The sequence below is a fragment of the Macaca thibetana genome, chromosome 14 (assembly GCF_024542745.1).
Source record: "Macaca thibetana thibetana isolate TM-01 chromosome 14, ASM2454274v1, whole genome shotgun sequence".
NCBI lineage: Eukaryota > Metazoa > Chordata > Mammalia > Primates > Cercopithecidae > Macaca > Macaca thibetana.
Window position 1 is genome coordinate 86,291,794 of NC_065591.1, and position 16,148 is coordinate 86,307,941.

Sequence of the window (16,148 nt, forward strand, 5' to 3'; positions counted from 1 at the left end):
CGACAGGCCTCGGGGTGTGATGATCCCCGCCCTGTGTCCAAGTGTTCTCATGAAATGAGAATTTCTTCATTAGCTCTCAGAGGGGGCAAAAGGAAGATACAGTTCCTCTAATGAGCAGAGCTGTGCATTTAATATTTCAAGGGAATTTTCTATAATTCTATAGGTTGAGTTACATTTCTTAACATCAGCTCTCATTCTATGCTCTTAATTGCTATTGGGCTATTTTTTTTTCTATTTCTTTTTCATTTCTGCTGTGTGCTTTGTTTTGAATCATATCCTCAGAATGAGAAAGAGGATAATTAGTCATGATATTTAAGCTATTTGATTAATATTGCATCTTACAGAGGGAGAATGATGATTAAAGTTTTTTTTTTTAAATAGCAATACCAAGTAAAAAAATTGTTAAGGATTTCTAGAAAGCATCACAGGATCAGCAACTCATTTTCACAGGATGTAAGAAATAGCTATCATTGATTTCAGGCTCTTTTGAAAATGCTTTAATAGGATTTTTTTATTTCTTTGAATTACCACTTGAGGCCATTAATTTTGAGCATCAGAAAAAGAAGTCTTTTTTTCATATTAATTTTACATTGACTTCTATTTCATAAAGTTCATGCTATGATAAAAGAAATTCTAGCAATTACAGTTGAAGATGCAGCTTGCAGCCAATGGAACCATGGAAGGTTTTATACGCTGGAACTGTGCTAATCACTTCATAAGTATCACTGCATCTAATCACAAAACATACAAGGTAGGCATTTTTGTCTACTGAATAGGGAAGCAGATGTTCCGAGACTGACTGGTGTAAGTCACACAGCTAAAAGGATTGGAAGACTGAAGCCCAGGTCTGACTGATCAACAATCTTATTAGCTTCTGGGTGAAGAATACTGCTAAAGCCTAAAACCAAACCTTTTACTGTGAAGTTCACAAAATCAAATAAATGACTAGGTGTTGGATAGGGTGCAGTGAAAGAGGTGCTGGTGGGAGTATAAATGGATATATCCTTTCTGCAAAGCAATCTGGTAAAACTGTCATAAGCCTTAAAATATCTTCATCTCCTTTACCTGAAATGCTATTTTTTACTCGATCCTAGCCTATGGATATAATTTTTAAAATGTGGTTAAAGATTTACATACAACTGACAGTATATTTTATTTAAAAAGAGTCCTTGTTGTTTATTGTATATACACATGTGCATATATCCATGCAGATTAAGTAACACAATGTCTGGAATTTGCTTCAAAATCATCTGGACCAGGGGAAGAGAAATGGATTGAAGCAGGATGATGGATACATGTAGGTTTCTCACACCCTACTCCACATAAAAAGTATAAAAATATTCATGTAAAAAGATGACCCCATCAAGCATTACTTATTATAGTGAAAAAATATATTATGCTGTGGCATACCATGACCCCAAACACTATGCAACCATTAAAAGAAATGTTTTTGAGAAAAATTTAGTAACATAGAAAATGCTTTCAGAATAACACAAGCAGGACACAAACTGATACAATTTCATTACAATTATGTGAAGAGTTAAGGGGGCACAGTGAAATGTTAATAGCAGGATTATGGTATCCTTTTTCTTCATATTCTTTTGCATTTTTCGCAAATACTATTTATACTCGAAAAAACTCAGTAGTTTACAGAGGAAAACAATCCATCTTTATCTGTAACAGGTTCCTAATTATTGCCACTGTCAGAGATGGGTCACTGGTCTGATCAGTCAACTGAACCAGTCTGACTAGGGTGGCAATTTTGGGTAAGTAGCTGTTTGGAAATCAAGTCGTTGGCTTCATACCTTAAGACTCTAATGCCTCTACCGCATAACACAGTTTTTACTTCATTTGTGTTTACGAGAGGTATTTCCATTGTCAAGGAGTGAGGGTGAAATTAACAGCTCTGCTTTATTTCTGAGTGCTTTGGAATTTTTTTTTAACAAAATCTATTTATGTCTTCACATAGTCACGCATTAAGTATTTACTAAGAGCCTGCTATGTGCCAGGCACCATGCTAGGCTTGGTTTAAGAGACAAAAACAGCAAGGGGCCTTCCCTTAAGGAAACTCAATTTAATGGGAAAGGCAGTGTCGAGAGTTATGGCATCACATAATAAAAGGTTGTGGAAGAGGTGAATTCAGGATGAATCCAGGCTGGGAGTCCACAGCTGCCAGAAGGCACTTGCTGTTAAGAATTGTTATTTAGCAATTAAACTTGTAGGTATAGCATAAATGGCATGGTCCGAGCATGGTGGCTCATGCCTGTAATCCCAGCACTTTGAGGCCAATGTGGGCAGATCACCTGAGGTTGGGAGTTCGAGACCAGCCTGGCCAACATGGCGAAACCCCATCTCTACTAAAAATAGAAAAAAATTAGCTGGGTATGATGGCTCATGCCTGTAATCCCAGTTACTCGGGAGGCTGAAGCAGGAGAATCACTTGAACCTGGAGAGTTGGAGGTTGCAGTGAGCCAAGATCGCATCACTGCACTACAGCCTGGACAACAGAGCAAGACTTTCCCGAACTTAAAACAAAACAAAACAAAAGGCATGGTCACTTTCTTCACACAATTTAGATTTTTATCACTCTGCCCTTAATTTCAGCCTTTTATAATATCATGTGATTTTGCTGAATAGTCTAACTGGTGGGTCAAGAACAGACTTTCACCTTCAGATCCTACATGTTTCCTTCACTGTGTACAGATTTTTCCCCTGAGATATATGATCACCACAGCTTTCCCTGTTTCACTGCCTGCAAGCTGCGTCTTCAACTGTAATTGATAGAATTTGTCTTTATCATAGCATGAACTTTATGAAACACAAGGCAGTTAGAATCAGTATGAAAAAATACAACTTTTCTTTCTCTGATGCTCAAAAATAATGGCCTCAAATGGCAATTTAAAAAATCTTATTAGAAGCATTTTTTAAAAGCATGTAAGATCAATGATAGCTATTGCTTGCATCGTGTGAAAATGAGTTGCTGATCTGGTGATGCTTTCTAGAAATATCCTTAAAGACATTTTTACGTGGTATTGTTGTTAAAACAAAAACAACCCACTTTAATCATTATTTCCCCCTCTGTAAGATGCAATATTAATCAATGGCTTAAATTAACAGATAATTATTTTCTTTCATGTTCTGAGGATCTGATTTGAAACAAAGCACATAGCAGAAACAAAATAGAAAAAAATAGCCCAATAGCAATTAAGAGCATAGAAATCAATTCCCAGCTGGACTGTGGAGCTGAATTGGAAAGGCAAAACACAAAGTTCTGGAAGATAACACAGAAGAAGTTACATGACCTTAGCATAAGAAATGCTTTTCTTGAACAGAACACAAAAGTGTTACACCTTAATCAATGTAAGTTGGACTTCATAAAGTCCAATTATGCAATTATAAAAATAAAAAAGTTATGTTCCTTAAAAGACCCTCTGTTCAATTAGACACCATTTATACAATAAAAGTCCAGATACAAAACCAGATAAATCTGACTACATTAAAAACAAACAGTTGCACGGCAAAAAAACCACCATAAGCAAAATAAAAATACAAACAAGAAGTTGGGAAAAAATTTTACAATATATCATAGACAAAGGGTTAATATCTAATATTTTAAAAATATTTTTTATATTGAATGAAGAAAAAGGGGACCAGACATTCTAGATAAATGAGTAAGACACATGAGCAATTCACCAAAAATGGATGTAAAAATGTACCTTAAGCGAATTTTTACAAATTCAACTTAATTCATAAGAGAAATGCAAATTATAATTACACTAAGATGCCATTTCTTGTCCATCAGTTTGGCAAACAATAAAAAATTTGACGACAACACATTCTTCTGATGGTGAGGCTATAAATAGTTCACGCATTGTTGGTGGGAATACAACTTTTATGAAAAGGAACTTGGCAACACCTAACAAAACTACATGTACATTTACTCTTTTACTGAATAATCATACTTCCAGGAATTTACTCTGAAGATAACACTTCTAAAAATTTTTAAATACTAGTATTAGTATTGCAGTATTAAAAATACTAGTATTAGCATTGCAGTATTATTTGTAATTGTAAATATCAGAACCACCAAAAGGCACAAGTATAGGAGGACAGAATAAATTATGGCATTTAAACTCAATGGAGTACCACGAGGCTATAAAAAAGTAAGGAAGATCTCCGTAAAATGACATGGAGTAGTTTGTAGGACATAATGTTCAGATAAAAAGAGTATATATAGCATAAAACCTTTTATGTATGAAGATAGGGGACATGAAAAAATGTACAAATCTGCATATTTTGGCAGAAAGAATAAACAAAAATGAAATTGGTCACCTACAATGGGTGGGGCAAAAAGGGATGAAAGGAATAGGGAAGGGAGTAAGACTTGAGTGTGCATTTGAATGATTTAGACTTCAGGAAGCACATTGATACTCTACATATTCACAAAATAAAACTAAATCCTAGAATAGAGAGAAAAATATGCTATATAAGGGAAGTATTAGAACAAATAACAAAATTGGAAAATGGGCTGTAGATGAACAGTATGGTGGTTATAAAAGGATATATATAAGAGGATATTCTTGTTCCTACGGAACATACACTGAAGTATTAAAGAGTAAAGGAACATGGCATTCCAACCTACTGACAAAAGATTAAGAAATTGTATGTGTGTGTTCACATTTGATATGAAAATATATGTATATAACATATACATATATGTACATATAGAATTTTTTAAATGACAAAAATGTCAAAAATTGGTGAATCTGAAAAAAGGATAAAAAGTTCTCCATTATTCTTGCAAATTTCTGTAAAGTTGATACTATTTCAAGTTTTAAAAATATAATCTGGACTTAAAACTACTGAAAATTTCAGAAATCAGTATTGGAATGATAAACCACTAGAAACTTTCAGGTATACCTATGATGGGTTTACTTATTTATCTCATTGTTTACGGTAAAACACTTTAATGAGTGTAAAATGGATGCCTTCAGTTCATATGCCTTCATTTCTAGACTACCCAAGAACCAATGGAAATGCAGTTGGGCCTCTCAGCCTATTAAGCAATGGCCTTTTGCCTCTAGCAAAATGTACTCAAAGTCAGATATACCTTGCAATCAGTTCAAATGCACTAACAGGAAGACTGCAGTTATAAGCTTCTGTGTAGAAAATTCTGGTTTTTACATAAAATATAAACACGAAACACTTGGTATTGATATTAAACAGGCACTGTGATCAAGGGCACTTATGCACTAGTTTTGGGTATTTGTACGTGACCCATCTTGACTACACAGTGGCTCAGAGGCAGAAGAAAGTTTGCATGGGCCAACCAGCCTAATATCCATTAAATGTCTGCTGTTAATCAGCCATAATGTGCAACAACCAGCCAAGAGCCCTTTAAAAATCACTTTACCACTTTTAATGTCAAGGCACCATAGATTAAATATCCTTTTATTTGACTCAAACTGAAGAACAACATTTAAAACACACAATGGGAAGCAGTGCAGTTATCTCTCAAAATAGACAATGATGGTTTAATTAAGAGGTTGATAAAGCATATGTAGAAAAATCAGAATATCAAAATAAGTACCAAGGAGAACATATACTTTGATAAGGGGACTAAAATATGTAGCTATACAATCTGGGGTTTTTATTGATTGACTGACTGATTGAGACAGAGTCTTGCTCTGTCGCTCAGGCTGGAGTGCAATGGCGTGATACTGGCTCACTGCAACCTCCAACTCCCAGGTTCAAGTGATTCTCCTGCCTCAGCCTCCTGAGTAGTTGGGATTATAGGCACTCACCACCATGCCTAGCTAATTTTTGTCTTTTTAGTAGAGTTGGGGTTTCACCATGTTGGCCAGGCTGGTCTCAAACTCCTGACAGATGATCCGCCTGCCTTGGCCTCCCAAAGTGCTAGGATCACAGGCATGAGCCACCATGCCCGGCGCTGGGGTTCTAATTCAACAATTTTTCTTGGTAGTCGTGCCAACAGTAATTGGAGAAACATGTTCCTAATTGTTGATAGGGAGAAGATGACAGGTAAGCATACACATTTTAATATGTATTCAATGTCTGAATTTGAAGAATAAAAATGCATTGTTTTTACCACTTAAAAAGAGCTAAAATCAGATCCAGTTATTTGACACACCAAAAACATACAAATGTACATTGCAATAGCAAGTTATGTAAGCTGGTTCTTTAGATCAAACTAAAATTCTAGTATTTTCTGACCAAACTAAGTTCAAAAGTACTAAAAGAAAGTGAAACAGGCAAATGATGAAATGTGGATCTTTTTCATTCAAGAATATGGAAACTCACTGGGCTGAAAAACCCAAATCTTTATTACACCAAACTTCTATAATGATCTTAGTGCTAGTTAGCTTTAAAAAAAAACACAAAATACTATGAATTAAATATATGACAGATACAAAAAGGACATCAGATTACTTTGGGGGAAAGTTGCTTTTAAATTCTATATTTCCAAATAAGATATTTTACATTGAGGTTTTTTTTTTTTTTGAGACTGAGTTTCGCTCTTGTTGCCCAGGCTGGAGTGCAATGGCGCAATCTCGGTTCACTGCAATCTCCGCCTCCTGGGTTCAGCGATTCTCCTGCCTCAGCCTCCTGAGTAGTTAGGATTACAGGCACATGCCACCATGCCCGGCTAATTTTTTGTATTTTTAGTAGAGACGAGGTTTCACCATGTTGGTCAGGCTGGTCTCGAACTCCTAACCTCAGGTGATCTACCTGCCTTGGTCTCCCAAAGTGCTGGGATTAAAGGCGTGGGCCACCATGCCCAGCCCACTGAGATACTTTTTACTCAGTTTTTTTTTCTAAGAATGGATCTTTCTCTTTATGAAAACATAAAATTTTCCTTTTCTTTATAAACCTTGATATGCAAAATTTATCAAGCTGGTAAATTCCATAACAGGCTAAACCAAATGAAATTCCTAAGTAAAGCAATTTACATGATTAGAAGGCTAATTATGATATTACTGTATAGGTTTAGTATTAATGCATATGTTCTAAGTTTATTGCAACTACACTAACTTCCTAATTTTAGATTTGCAGTTGCATCCTCCTAACTGCATGTAATGGCAGAAGCACCACCTTGTGGCAAAAGTAGGAGCTTTTAAATTACAGAAGTCAGGGCTGGTTACCCAGAAAGGAGAAAATATAATGGGGGTCCAGGACAGTGCGCTATTTCTTGACCTGTATAGGGATTCTATCAGTGCTCACTTTATAATAATTTATTCAACCATATGACTTTTCTGTATTTATTGTATTTCCTACTTTTAAAAGTTTGGGGAAAAAAGTCTTTCACGTACCTGAATTAAAAGGTCACATTCCTAAATGCTTGAATTTTCTAAGCACCACTTATATTTTCTAGAATTTCCTAGAACTTCGAGGAATCTTTAACCTTGTAAATGCACTGTTGTATTTTTATGATAGGAAACAAAACACCAGAAAGATATTTATTCTTTGGTAAGCAACAGAAGAATTCCCTACAGATGTTTTCCTCTGAATATTTTCATTCCTGCTCCCCCAAAGCCTCCAAGAGCAAATGCAGCTGCTTTCAAATCATCTGAAAGACCTCTACACTCCTATACCAACAGGTCTGAAAATTGTTAGAAACAAAAAATGAAACTCCCCCAAAACCAACCGATTTGCAACATCAATATAAAATATTAAGGATATATAGCACATTTAACTATGTAACAATATTCAATCAAAGAAAGGCTTCCCTGTCACGTTTTATTTACCATATTTTCAGGGCTTGATACATACTATTCACAAAATGATCTGAATTAGTTGGAGAGATTTTTCACCCTCTGTAACTGCTATGGCATCACTTTCCTTAGTGGTGAAGTGAATCACATTTAGTACCTCTTTTCACAGCCAAGAGCAATTTTTTTTTTAAAGGAAAAAAGCCTATTCCTTTTTTCCTAGGAACTTGTCAGGATACTTTAGTGACCATTCCCTCACTATTACTCTCATCCAGACCCCCCTAACTGATGCATGAGAAGAGCCACTAGCTGATGTGGCCCACAGCTCAGTCTGAGCCAGCATGGCTTGTGCAGGCGTAGGTAGCACAGTATCACCCAGACACTGCCTGCCCTGGTAGCTTCCACTCCCTCATGGACAGCACTGCTCTCCCCTGACTTAACCCTCTGCTTTGATCAAATACTAGAAATATTAAATTTCAAGTGCAATAAAGATGTGGGCAGATCTGCCTGAGAATATTTCACAGGACAATGCCTTCCACTAAGTTAATGGTACTTGCTCAAATAACCCTTATGCTCAAGTTAGGTACAGAAAAAATATTTTTAAGAAAGTCAATAGAATGTTATATTGCAAGTTTTGACTTAGGCCTCTTCAAAAGTGGTATATGAGGCAGCCACTAACCAAACATCTGTCTCTTATAATTTGACACATTCCAGGTATGACTATTCTAACGGTCATGAGTATCAATGACTCAAGTATTTGTTTCTACCTATGAAGAAATGTCGTCGGGCTGTTGTACTCCCAAGATCTATAACTTCCTTAGAGAATTTTAAAGTAAAGCTGTTGCATAAGACTAAAAGAAGGAATAATCTCAGGGATCTTTTTACAGAGTATTATGAAGAAGATTGGGATTATTTAACTTAAATCTGAAGATACCTAATTCTTATTTCTCCCTGAAAACAAGTAAAAAACAGAAACTTAACATGAGCTACTAAGACTTCTGGAATTACCCATTCAGAAATGTTTCACAGGAACCAAAGTTAAGATAAAAATTGTTAATGAGAAATCCTGGAATTGACATTCCACATTAAATATATTTCTATACTTTACTGTAAGGTTCAGCTGACCACGCTACCTAAAACAAATTCTTTAATATTTTCAGGATGTAGTTTAAAACAATTTTTAACCCTTTTCCTCCTAGAAATAGGCACACACATATGTATGAAAGAGAAGAAAAAGAACGGGAGAAAGGGAGAGGGGGAAATGGGGGAGAGAGAGACAGAGAACACCATTAAGGATACAGAACAATAAAGGAAATTACTACCACTTAATGGGAACATAATCTTTTGAAATCTTTGCTACAACTGGAATAAAAAACTCAGTAATTCTGACAGGTTATTCTACTCTTTTAAATAAGAACATATCTGTTCAAACTATTAGGTACATCTAATCATTTAGTCTTTTAAGAAGCATTAGAAAAAAACATACATATTAACAAACAGTGAATTTAGGCACAGGTTCACATAAATTGTTTTACTTTCAGGAAACCCGGAACCTCTAGGAAATTACTAAAATTACGAAGAAGTTAAATTTTATAAGCTCTTTCCCTCAACTTTGGCTAAATGTAACCATATTAAAATACTGACATAGTTTTTGATCATGAAGCAGAAATGTAAAATGGTAGCTTTATTTTAATCTTTACTCAAGAATGATACTGAAACAAAGCTCTTACTATAACAACCAGATTAAAAAAACAAGGTGAATCAATGCTACTGTATATGTCCTTGAGCTAGAAATTTCTTACTTATGGAGTCATGCTCAGGAAACAATACTTAAAAATCTTAAACTGTAAACTCTTAGCTTGTAACATTTTGATTTTTCCTGTATCTTGCATGTTTCTCAGTGCCATTAAATATATTATCTTCTATTTCTTCTTAAAGAACTAGTGTTCATAAAAGGATCATCATCATCATCCTGAAATGAGATACAAATGTTGTATTAGTGATTGTTCCTTGCTTCACTGAAACAAGACAGAAGTTCTTATGGGCAAAACAATACCAGTGAGAGTCATTTCACATGGGGTAGACTTTATTTTTCTATTTCCTTTATAACTGTGAAATATGTAAGTACAATTAAATTCTTAATTGGCATTAAAATGAAAATTTATCCTGCTGTGTGTGCATGTATCTACAATATAAACCACACGCATTTCTCTCACTACCCTTAATAAAGACAAATGAAGTATAGGTAAACCAGAAAAAAAATTCCTCAAGTCATTTTATATTTGGTTTTTGAATAGATTTTCTCATTTACATTTTATTACAGTTGCATCTACTCTTCTGGAAATTCACAGTAAAAAAATAATGAAGCCACATGGAGATCTAACTCAGAAAGAGCTGTAATTTTTATTTCCCATTACCCATTTAATGCTAGAAATAGCTAGCTACTCTCACACTCATGTAAAAAACAACCTAGCAAAGCAAGCTTTCAAATAGTTTTTTGGATAAAAAAAGAAATACATGCAGTATTTCAAGAGTTCCCATGCCAATGGGCTACAGATTGTATGCATGGTAAGAATAAATAGGAATATGAGATATTAACTAATAATTTAATTAAAGAGAATGAAAACAAACCTCAGATAAGCCCAATTATACAATTTTATGAAGACAACATAAAACCAATTCTTATGTATTCTCTAAATATTCAGAAAAGAAAGCAAATTTGTTTGTAAATTTTTAATTTGTGTTTAAGACATTAAAAAAAGAAATTATTTGATGCTAGGCTTTGTTGGTGGTATCAGCACTTCCAAATGTTAGCTAAATTAACTATCTCTAGTGAGAAATGGATGCCTTAAGAAATATAAATTCATTTGCATTTATTGATTCATTTTCTGCTACTATAAAGGCAAAACTTAAATAAACCAGAGACAAATCCAAATGAAGTCTAATAGATAATTTGCTAATAGTTTGTCTTTGCAGTTAACATGAACTAGTATACAAATTTTTAACTGTAACATATAACCACATGTATATCCAGATGTTCTCGAATAAACAAACAATAATTGCTCACTTCCCTCCTGGAAGCAACTTGTTAGTATTTAATAGATAGAATGAGCTCTTGCTGCCATTTTTCTTGGCTGCCGGAGTTGAGTCCTCTCAAGCTGTTTTAAACCACAGCTGAAATATAGGGAACATGGCAGCAGCAGCCAAAGCTAAAAATGAAAGGCGTAAGTCACAGGCTACAACATAGATAAACCTTCAGGAACTTAGGCTATGTGAAATAAGCCAGTCACAAAAAGGCAAATACTCTATGATTCTACTTATATGAAGTACCTAGAGTAGTTGAATTCATAGAAAGAGAAAGTGGAATGGTAGTTACCAGGGGATGAAGATGGGGAAATGGAGACTTGCTATTTCAGGGATACAGATTTTCAATTTTGCAAAATGAAAAAGTACTAAAGATCTGTTTAATATGGATCTATTTAACACTACTGAACTGTACACTTAATAATGGTTAGTTTTATGTTATGCTTTTGCTACAATTAACAATTTTTTAAATAAAAAAAAATAAATGAAAGGGGTGATGGGCCTAAGAGAAACACCTTCAAGCAATTCAACAAAAACGAGCAAAGGCCCTTCAAATGGTAGCCATGAAGGAAAGGGGAAGGGCAGTATCCTTCAGTCATGTAGTTTTATTTAAACTTAATTGAAACAGCAAATTAATAAAGGCAAGAGGCAAGTCCTGACTTATAATTCTTCCTCTTCCTCCTCCTCCTCATTCATGGTGGAGGAGATATCATGGTTGCAGACATGATCTGGAATTGGAGTTTTTCCAGACATCCTCCCAGAGAACATTTCAGACAATGCCTGAATACCTCCATGTCATGAAATTACCACCATGTGCCCCCCTCTACATGACACTTGTAGAGTATATAGTGAGTACTTAATAAATATTCATTAAAGTAATATTAAAAGCTCTTGAGATATCATCATCATCATCATCATCATCATCTCTCCAAATATAAGTAAATGGAAGAAGCTAAAAAAATTCTGATCCCACTGTTAACTGGGCAAATAAGAGCTGAGTGAATATCATATTTTAAAAATCTACAGGACTTTTATATCTGAGGTAATTACATTGATGGACACTCAACAAAGCTACTTCTTAATTCTTAACATTAACTATAGTTCAAAGGAAGGTTATCAATGAAACTACTTTTTTTTTGAGATGGAGTTTTGCTCTTGTTGCCCAGGCTGAAGTGCAATGGTGCAATCTCAGCTCACCACAACCTCCACCTCGCGGGTTCAAGCAATTCTCCTGCCTCAGCCTCCCGAGTAGTTGGGATTACAGGCATGTGCCAACGTGCCTGGCTAATTTTGTATTTTTAGTAGAGATGGGGTTTCTCCATATTGGTCAGGCTGGTCTCGAACTCCTACCTCAGGTGATCCGCCTGCCTCAGCCTCCCAAAGTGCTGGGATTACAGGCGTGAGTCACTGTGCCCGGCCTGAAACTATTTTTAAAAATAATTTTTAGTGGAAGAAGGACAAGATGGCCAATTAGACAGGGCCAAGAAGCACCACTGCCACTGATAAAGACCAAAATATCGAGTAAGACAACATATTTTGAGCAGATCTTTGGAGAAAAAACACCAAGAGTTGATAGAGAGGTGATACGAACTGGAAGCTGAAGAGGGAGGATGCTGGGAATCTTGTGGGGGGGTTGCCCATTGCCAAGGCTGGTTCTTGGCCTTGAAAGTCTCCTAGGACGGGATGAGTGAATGGACAATGGGGCAGTCCACTCTCACTATGGACCTCAGAGATCCTAGCTACAAGATTCCATGCCCCCTGGAGACATTTCAACTGGCGGGGGATCTGCCCAAACAGTAGGCAGAGACAGAGCTCTAGAATGCATGGAGCCCAGGGGTTTTTACACGCAAGGGAGCTGCAGCAGAAGGTGGCCGTAGGCGCCCATCCCCCAAGACTTCTTATTTCCCTTCGAGTAGGAGTTGCCCCACCAGAATGCTGGGGCAGGACAGAGTGGGGCCAGCTTCCCTGTGGGACAGAGAAACACCTGTTCTGCAGGCCCTCCTCCGCTACAGCCCCTTCCAGGGCCCTTGCCAAGCTGCCCTGCAGGAATGTGTGCACAGGGCAGCCTCTGCTGCCCAGCCTTGTTTTTGCTGGTAGCTTCACCTAAGTACCTTCCTGGTAGCCTGGGAGCATTTCAGATTGCTGGTGCCTGACCTGAGGGTCCAAACGATGGAGCCACAGGCTGGTCCCAGTGCTACAGGGCTACAGCACACAGCTTGGGCTGCTGGCACTCAAGTTGGAGAGAAATCCCACTTTCAGAACACTGACAGGAGTGAGACATGTGGGTTCGTGGGCCAGTGCAGGAATGGACATGCCTTCCTCCACAGTGCTGGTCTGGGAAGGGTGTGGCCTGTCTGGCAGCCATGGCCTCTGTCTGAGGGAGCCCTGCAACCCAGGACACCAAACAACAGTAATGCAGGTGTGGTGCCAGTGATAGGAGGGGCCTCATTCATGGCCCAGAAGTGGCCCTTGTGAGTGGTCATCTCTCTCCCCATCCCCACCACAGAGCACGGCTGCGAACACACAGAAATACAAAAGAAATATGCAGCTGAGTAAGAGCCTATCCACTGGACATTAATGTTAACTGCCAGCTACTGGATCACAGCCAAAATTATAACAAAATAATTCGCCAATATACATTTCTGTGACACCCCGGGCAAGAATCTAGCCACGGTAAAGATCTATATACAGCTGTGGCCCTCTGAAAGCACCCAGAAACAAGGCCTACTGAATATACTCAACTTACACTGCAGTTAAAGGAATAATAGCCCTCTAACATGAGAAAGAATCAGTGCAAGAATTCTGGCAATTCCAAAAGCCAGAAATGTCCCCTTACTTCCAAATGAGCCTGCTGGTTCACCAACAATAGTTCTTAACCAGATTGAAATTACTGAAATGACAGACATAGAATTCGGAATCTGGATGGCAGGGAAGCTCATCAAGATTCAGGAGAAAGCTAAAACCCAATCCAATGAATCCAGTAAAATAATCCAAGAGCTGAAAGACAAAATAGCCATTTTAAGAAAGAACCATATTGAACTTCTGGAATTGATAAATTCACTACAAGAATGTCATAATACAACTGAAAGTATTAACAGCAGAACAGACCAAGCTGAGGAAAGAATCTCAGAGCTTGAAAATCAGTTCTTCAAATCAACTTGGTCAGAGAAAAATAAAGAAAAAGAAGGAAGAAGAATGAAAAAAAAATCAGAAATATGAGATTATGTAGAGGCAAAATCTGACTCATTGGCATTCCTGAGAGAGGAGACAGAATAAGCAATATGGAAAACATATTTGAGGCTATAGTCCAGAAAAATTTCTCCAATCTTGCTAGAAAGGTTGACATGCAAATTAAGAAATATAGAGAATTCCTATGAGACATTATATAAGATGGCCATCCCCAAGGCACACAGTCATGAGATTCACCAAAGTCAACAGGAAAGAAAAGATCTTAAAGGCAGCTAGACAGAAGGGTCAGTCACTTACAAAGGGAACCCCATCAGGCTACCAGTGGACATCTCGGCAAAAACCTTACAAGCCACAAGAGATTGGGGACCTATATTCAGCATCCTTAAAAAAGAAATTCTAACCAAGAATTTCATATCCTACCAAACTAAGCTTCATAAGCAAAGGAGAAATAAAATCCTTCTCAGGCAAGCAAATGCTGAGGAATTCATTACAACTAGATCAGCCTTACAAGAGGTCCTTAAGAGAGTGCTAAACATGGAAACAAAAAAACACCACCACCTACTACCACAAAAATACACTAAGCACATAGCTTAGAGACACTATAAAGCAACTACATAATCAAGTCTACAAAACCAGCTAACAATACGATGGCAGGATTGAAATCTCATATATCAATACTAACTCTGAATATAAATTGACTAAATGTCCTTACTTAAAAGGAATACAGTGAAAAGTTGGATAAAAGGACAAGACCTGATTGCTGTCATCAAGAGACCCATTTCACATGTAACGACACACACAGGCTCAAAGTAAAGGAATGGAGAACTAACATGCAATAAAAAACAAAAAAGAGCAGGAGTCGCAATTCTTTTATCAGATATAACAGACTTTAAACCAACCAACAGTAAAAAGGGACAAAGAAAGGCATTATATAATGATAAAGGGTTTGATTCAACAGGAAGATCTAATTATGCCAAATATATACATGCCCAAATTCATAAATCAAGTACTTCTTAACCTAAAAAAAGACTCAGATAGCAACAGAATAATAGTGGGAGGCTTCAACACCCCACTGACAGTGTTAGAAAGACCATCCAGGCAGAAAACTAACAAATTTGGGACTTAAACTTGACACTTGACCAATTAGACCTAATTGACAGCTACAAAATACTTCATCCAATAATGGAAGGATACAAATTCTTCCCATCTACACACAGAACATATTCTAAGATAGATCACGTGTTCAGTCATAAAGTAAGTCTAAATACATTCAAAAAAATAAAAATCATACCAAGTATACTCTTGGACTACAGTGCAATAAAAAGAGATATCAATATTAAGATCTCTCAAAACTACACAAATACATGGAACTTAAACAATTTATTCCTGGATAACTCCTGGGTCAATAATGAAATTAAGGCCGAAATAAAAAAAATTCTTTGAAATTAATAAAAATTCATTAATTAATAAAATTAATTTCATTAATGAAAATGAAAATAGAATCACGACTTACAAAATCTTAGGGATGCAGCTAAAACTGTTAAAAGGAAAACTTACAGAACTAAAAGCCTTCATTAAGAGAATCAAATTAACAATTTAATTTGTTAATGTGTTAATTTAAATCAAATTAACAATTTAACATTGTACCCAGAGGAACTAGAAATAAAAGAACAAACCAGCCCCAAAATTTGCAGAAGAAAAGAAATAATTAAAATTAGAGAAGAACTGAATAAAACTGAGATGCAAAAATCCATACCAAAGATCAATGAAATCAAGAATTGGTTCTTTAAAACAATAAACAAAATTGATAGGCTGCTAGCTAGATTAACAAAGGAAAAAAAGAGACAATCCAAATAAGTACAATCAGAAATGACAAAGATGACATTACAACTGACCCCACAGAAATACAAAAGATCTTTAGAGACTACTACGAACAACTATTCACACACATTAGAAAATCTAGAGGAAATGGATAAATCCCTCGAAACACACAACCTCCCAAGATTGAACCAGGAAGAAAGTGAAAACCTGAACAGACCAATAATAAATTCTGAAATTAATAACTAATAAAAAACTGACCAACCAAAAATGCCCTGGACTACATGAATTCAAGTCATATTCTATCAGACATACAAAGAACTGGTA

General features: G+C 36.3%; 1 protein-coding gene across 3 annotated transcripts in view; it reads right to left on the minus strand.

Moving 5' to 3' along the window:
* Positions 1-9,384: 9,384 nt before the first annotated feature.
* The window catches only part of MRE11 (MRE11 homolog, double strand break repair nuclease), a 78,102-nt gene continuing 71,338 nt past the window's right edge, over positions 9,385-16,148 (minus strand). For all 3 annotated transcript variants that reach the window (XM_050758905.1, XM_050758906.1, XM_050758904.1), the window contains exon 20: positions 9,385-9,702. In XM_050758905.1, the coding sequence (XP_050614862.1) occupies positions 9,646-9,702 (57 nt within the window). In that variant the 3' untranslated portion in view covers positions 9,385-9,645. The remainder of the gene's footprint in view (positions 9,703-16,148) is intronic.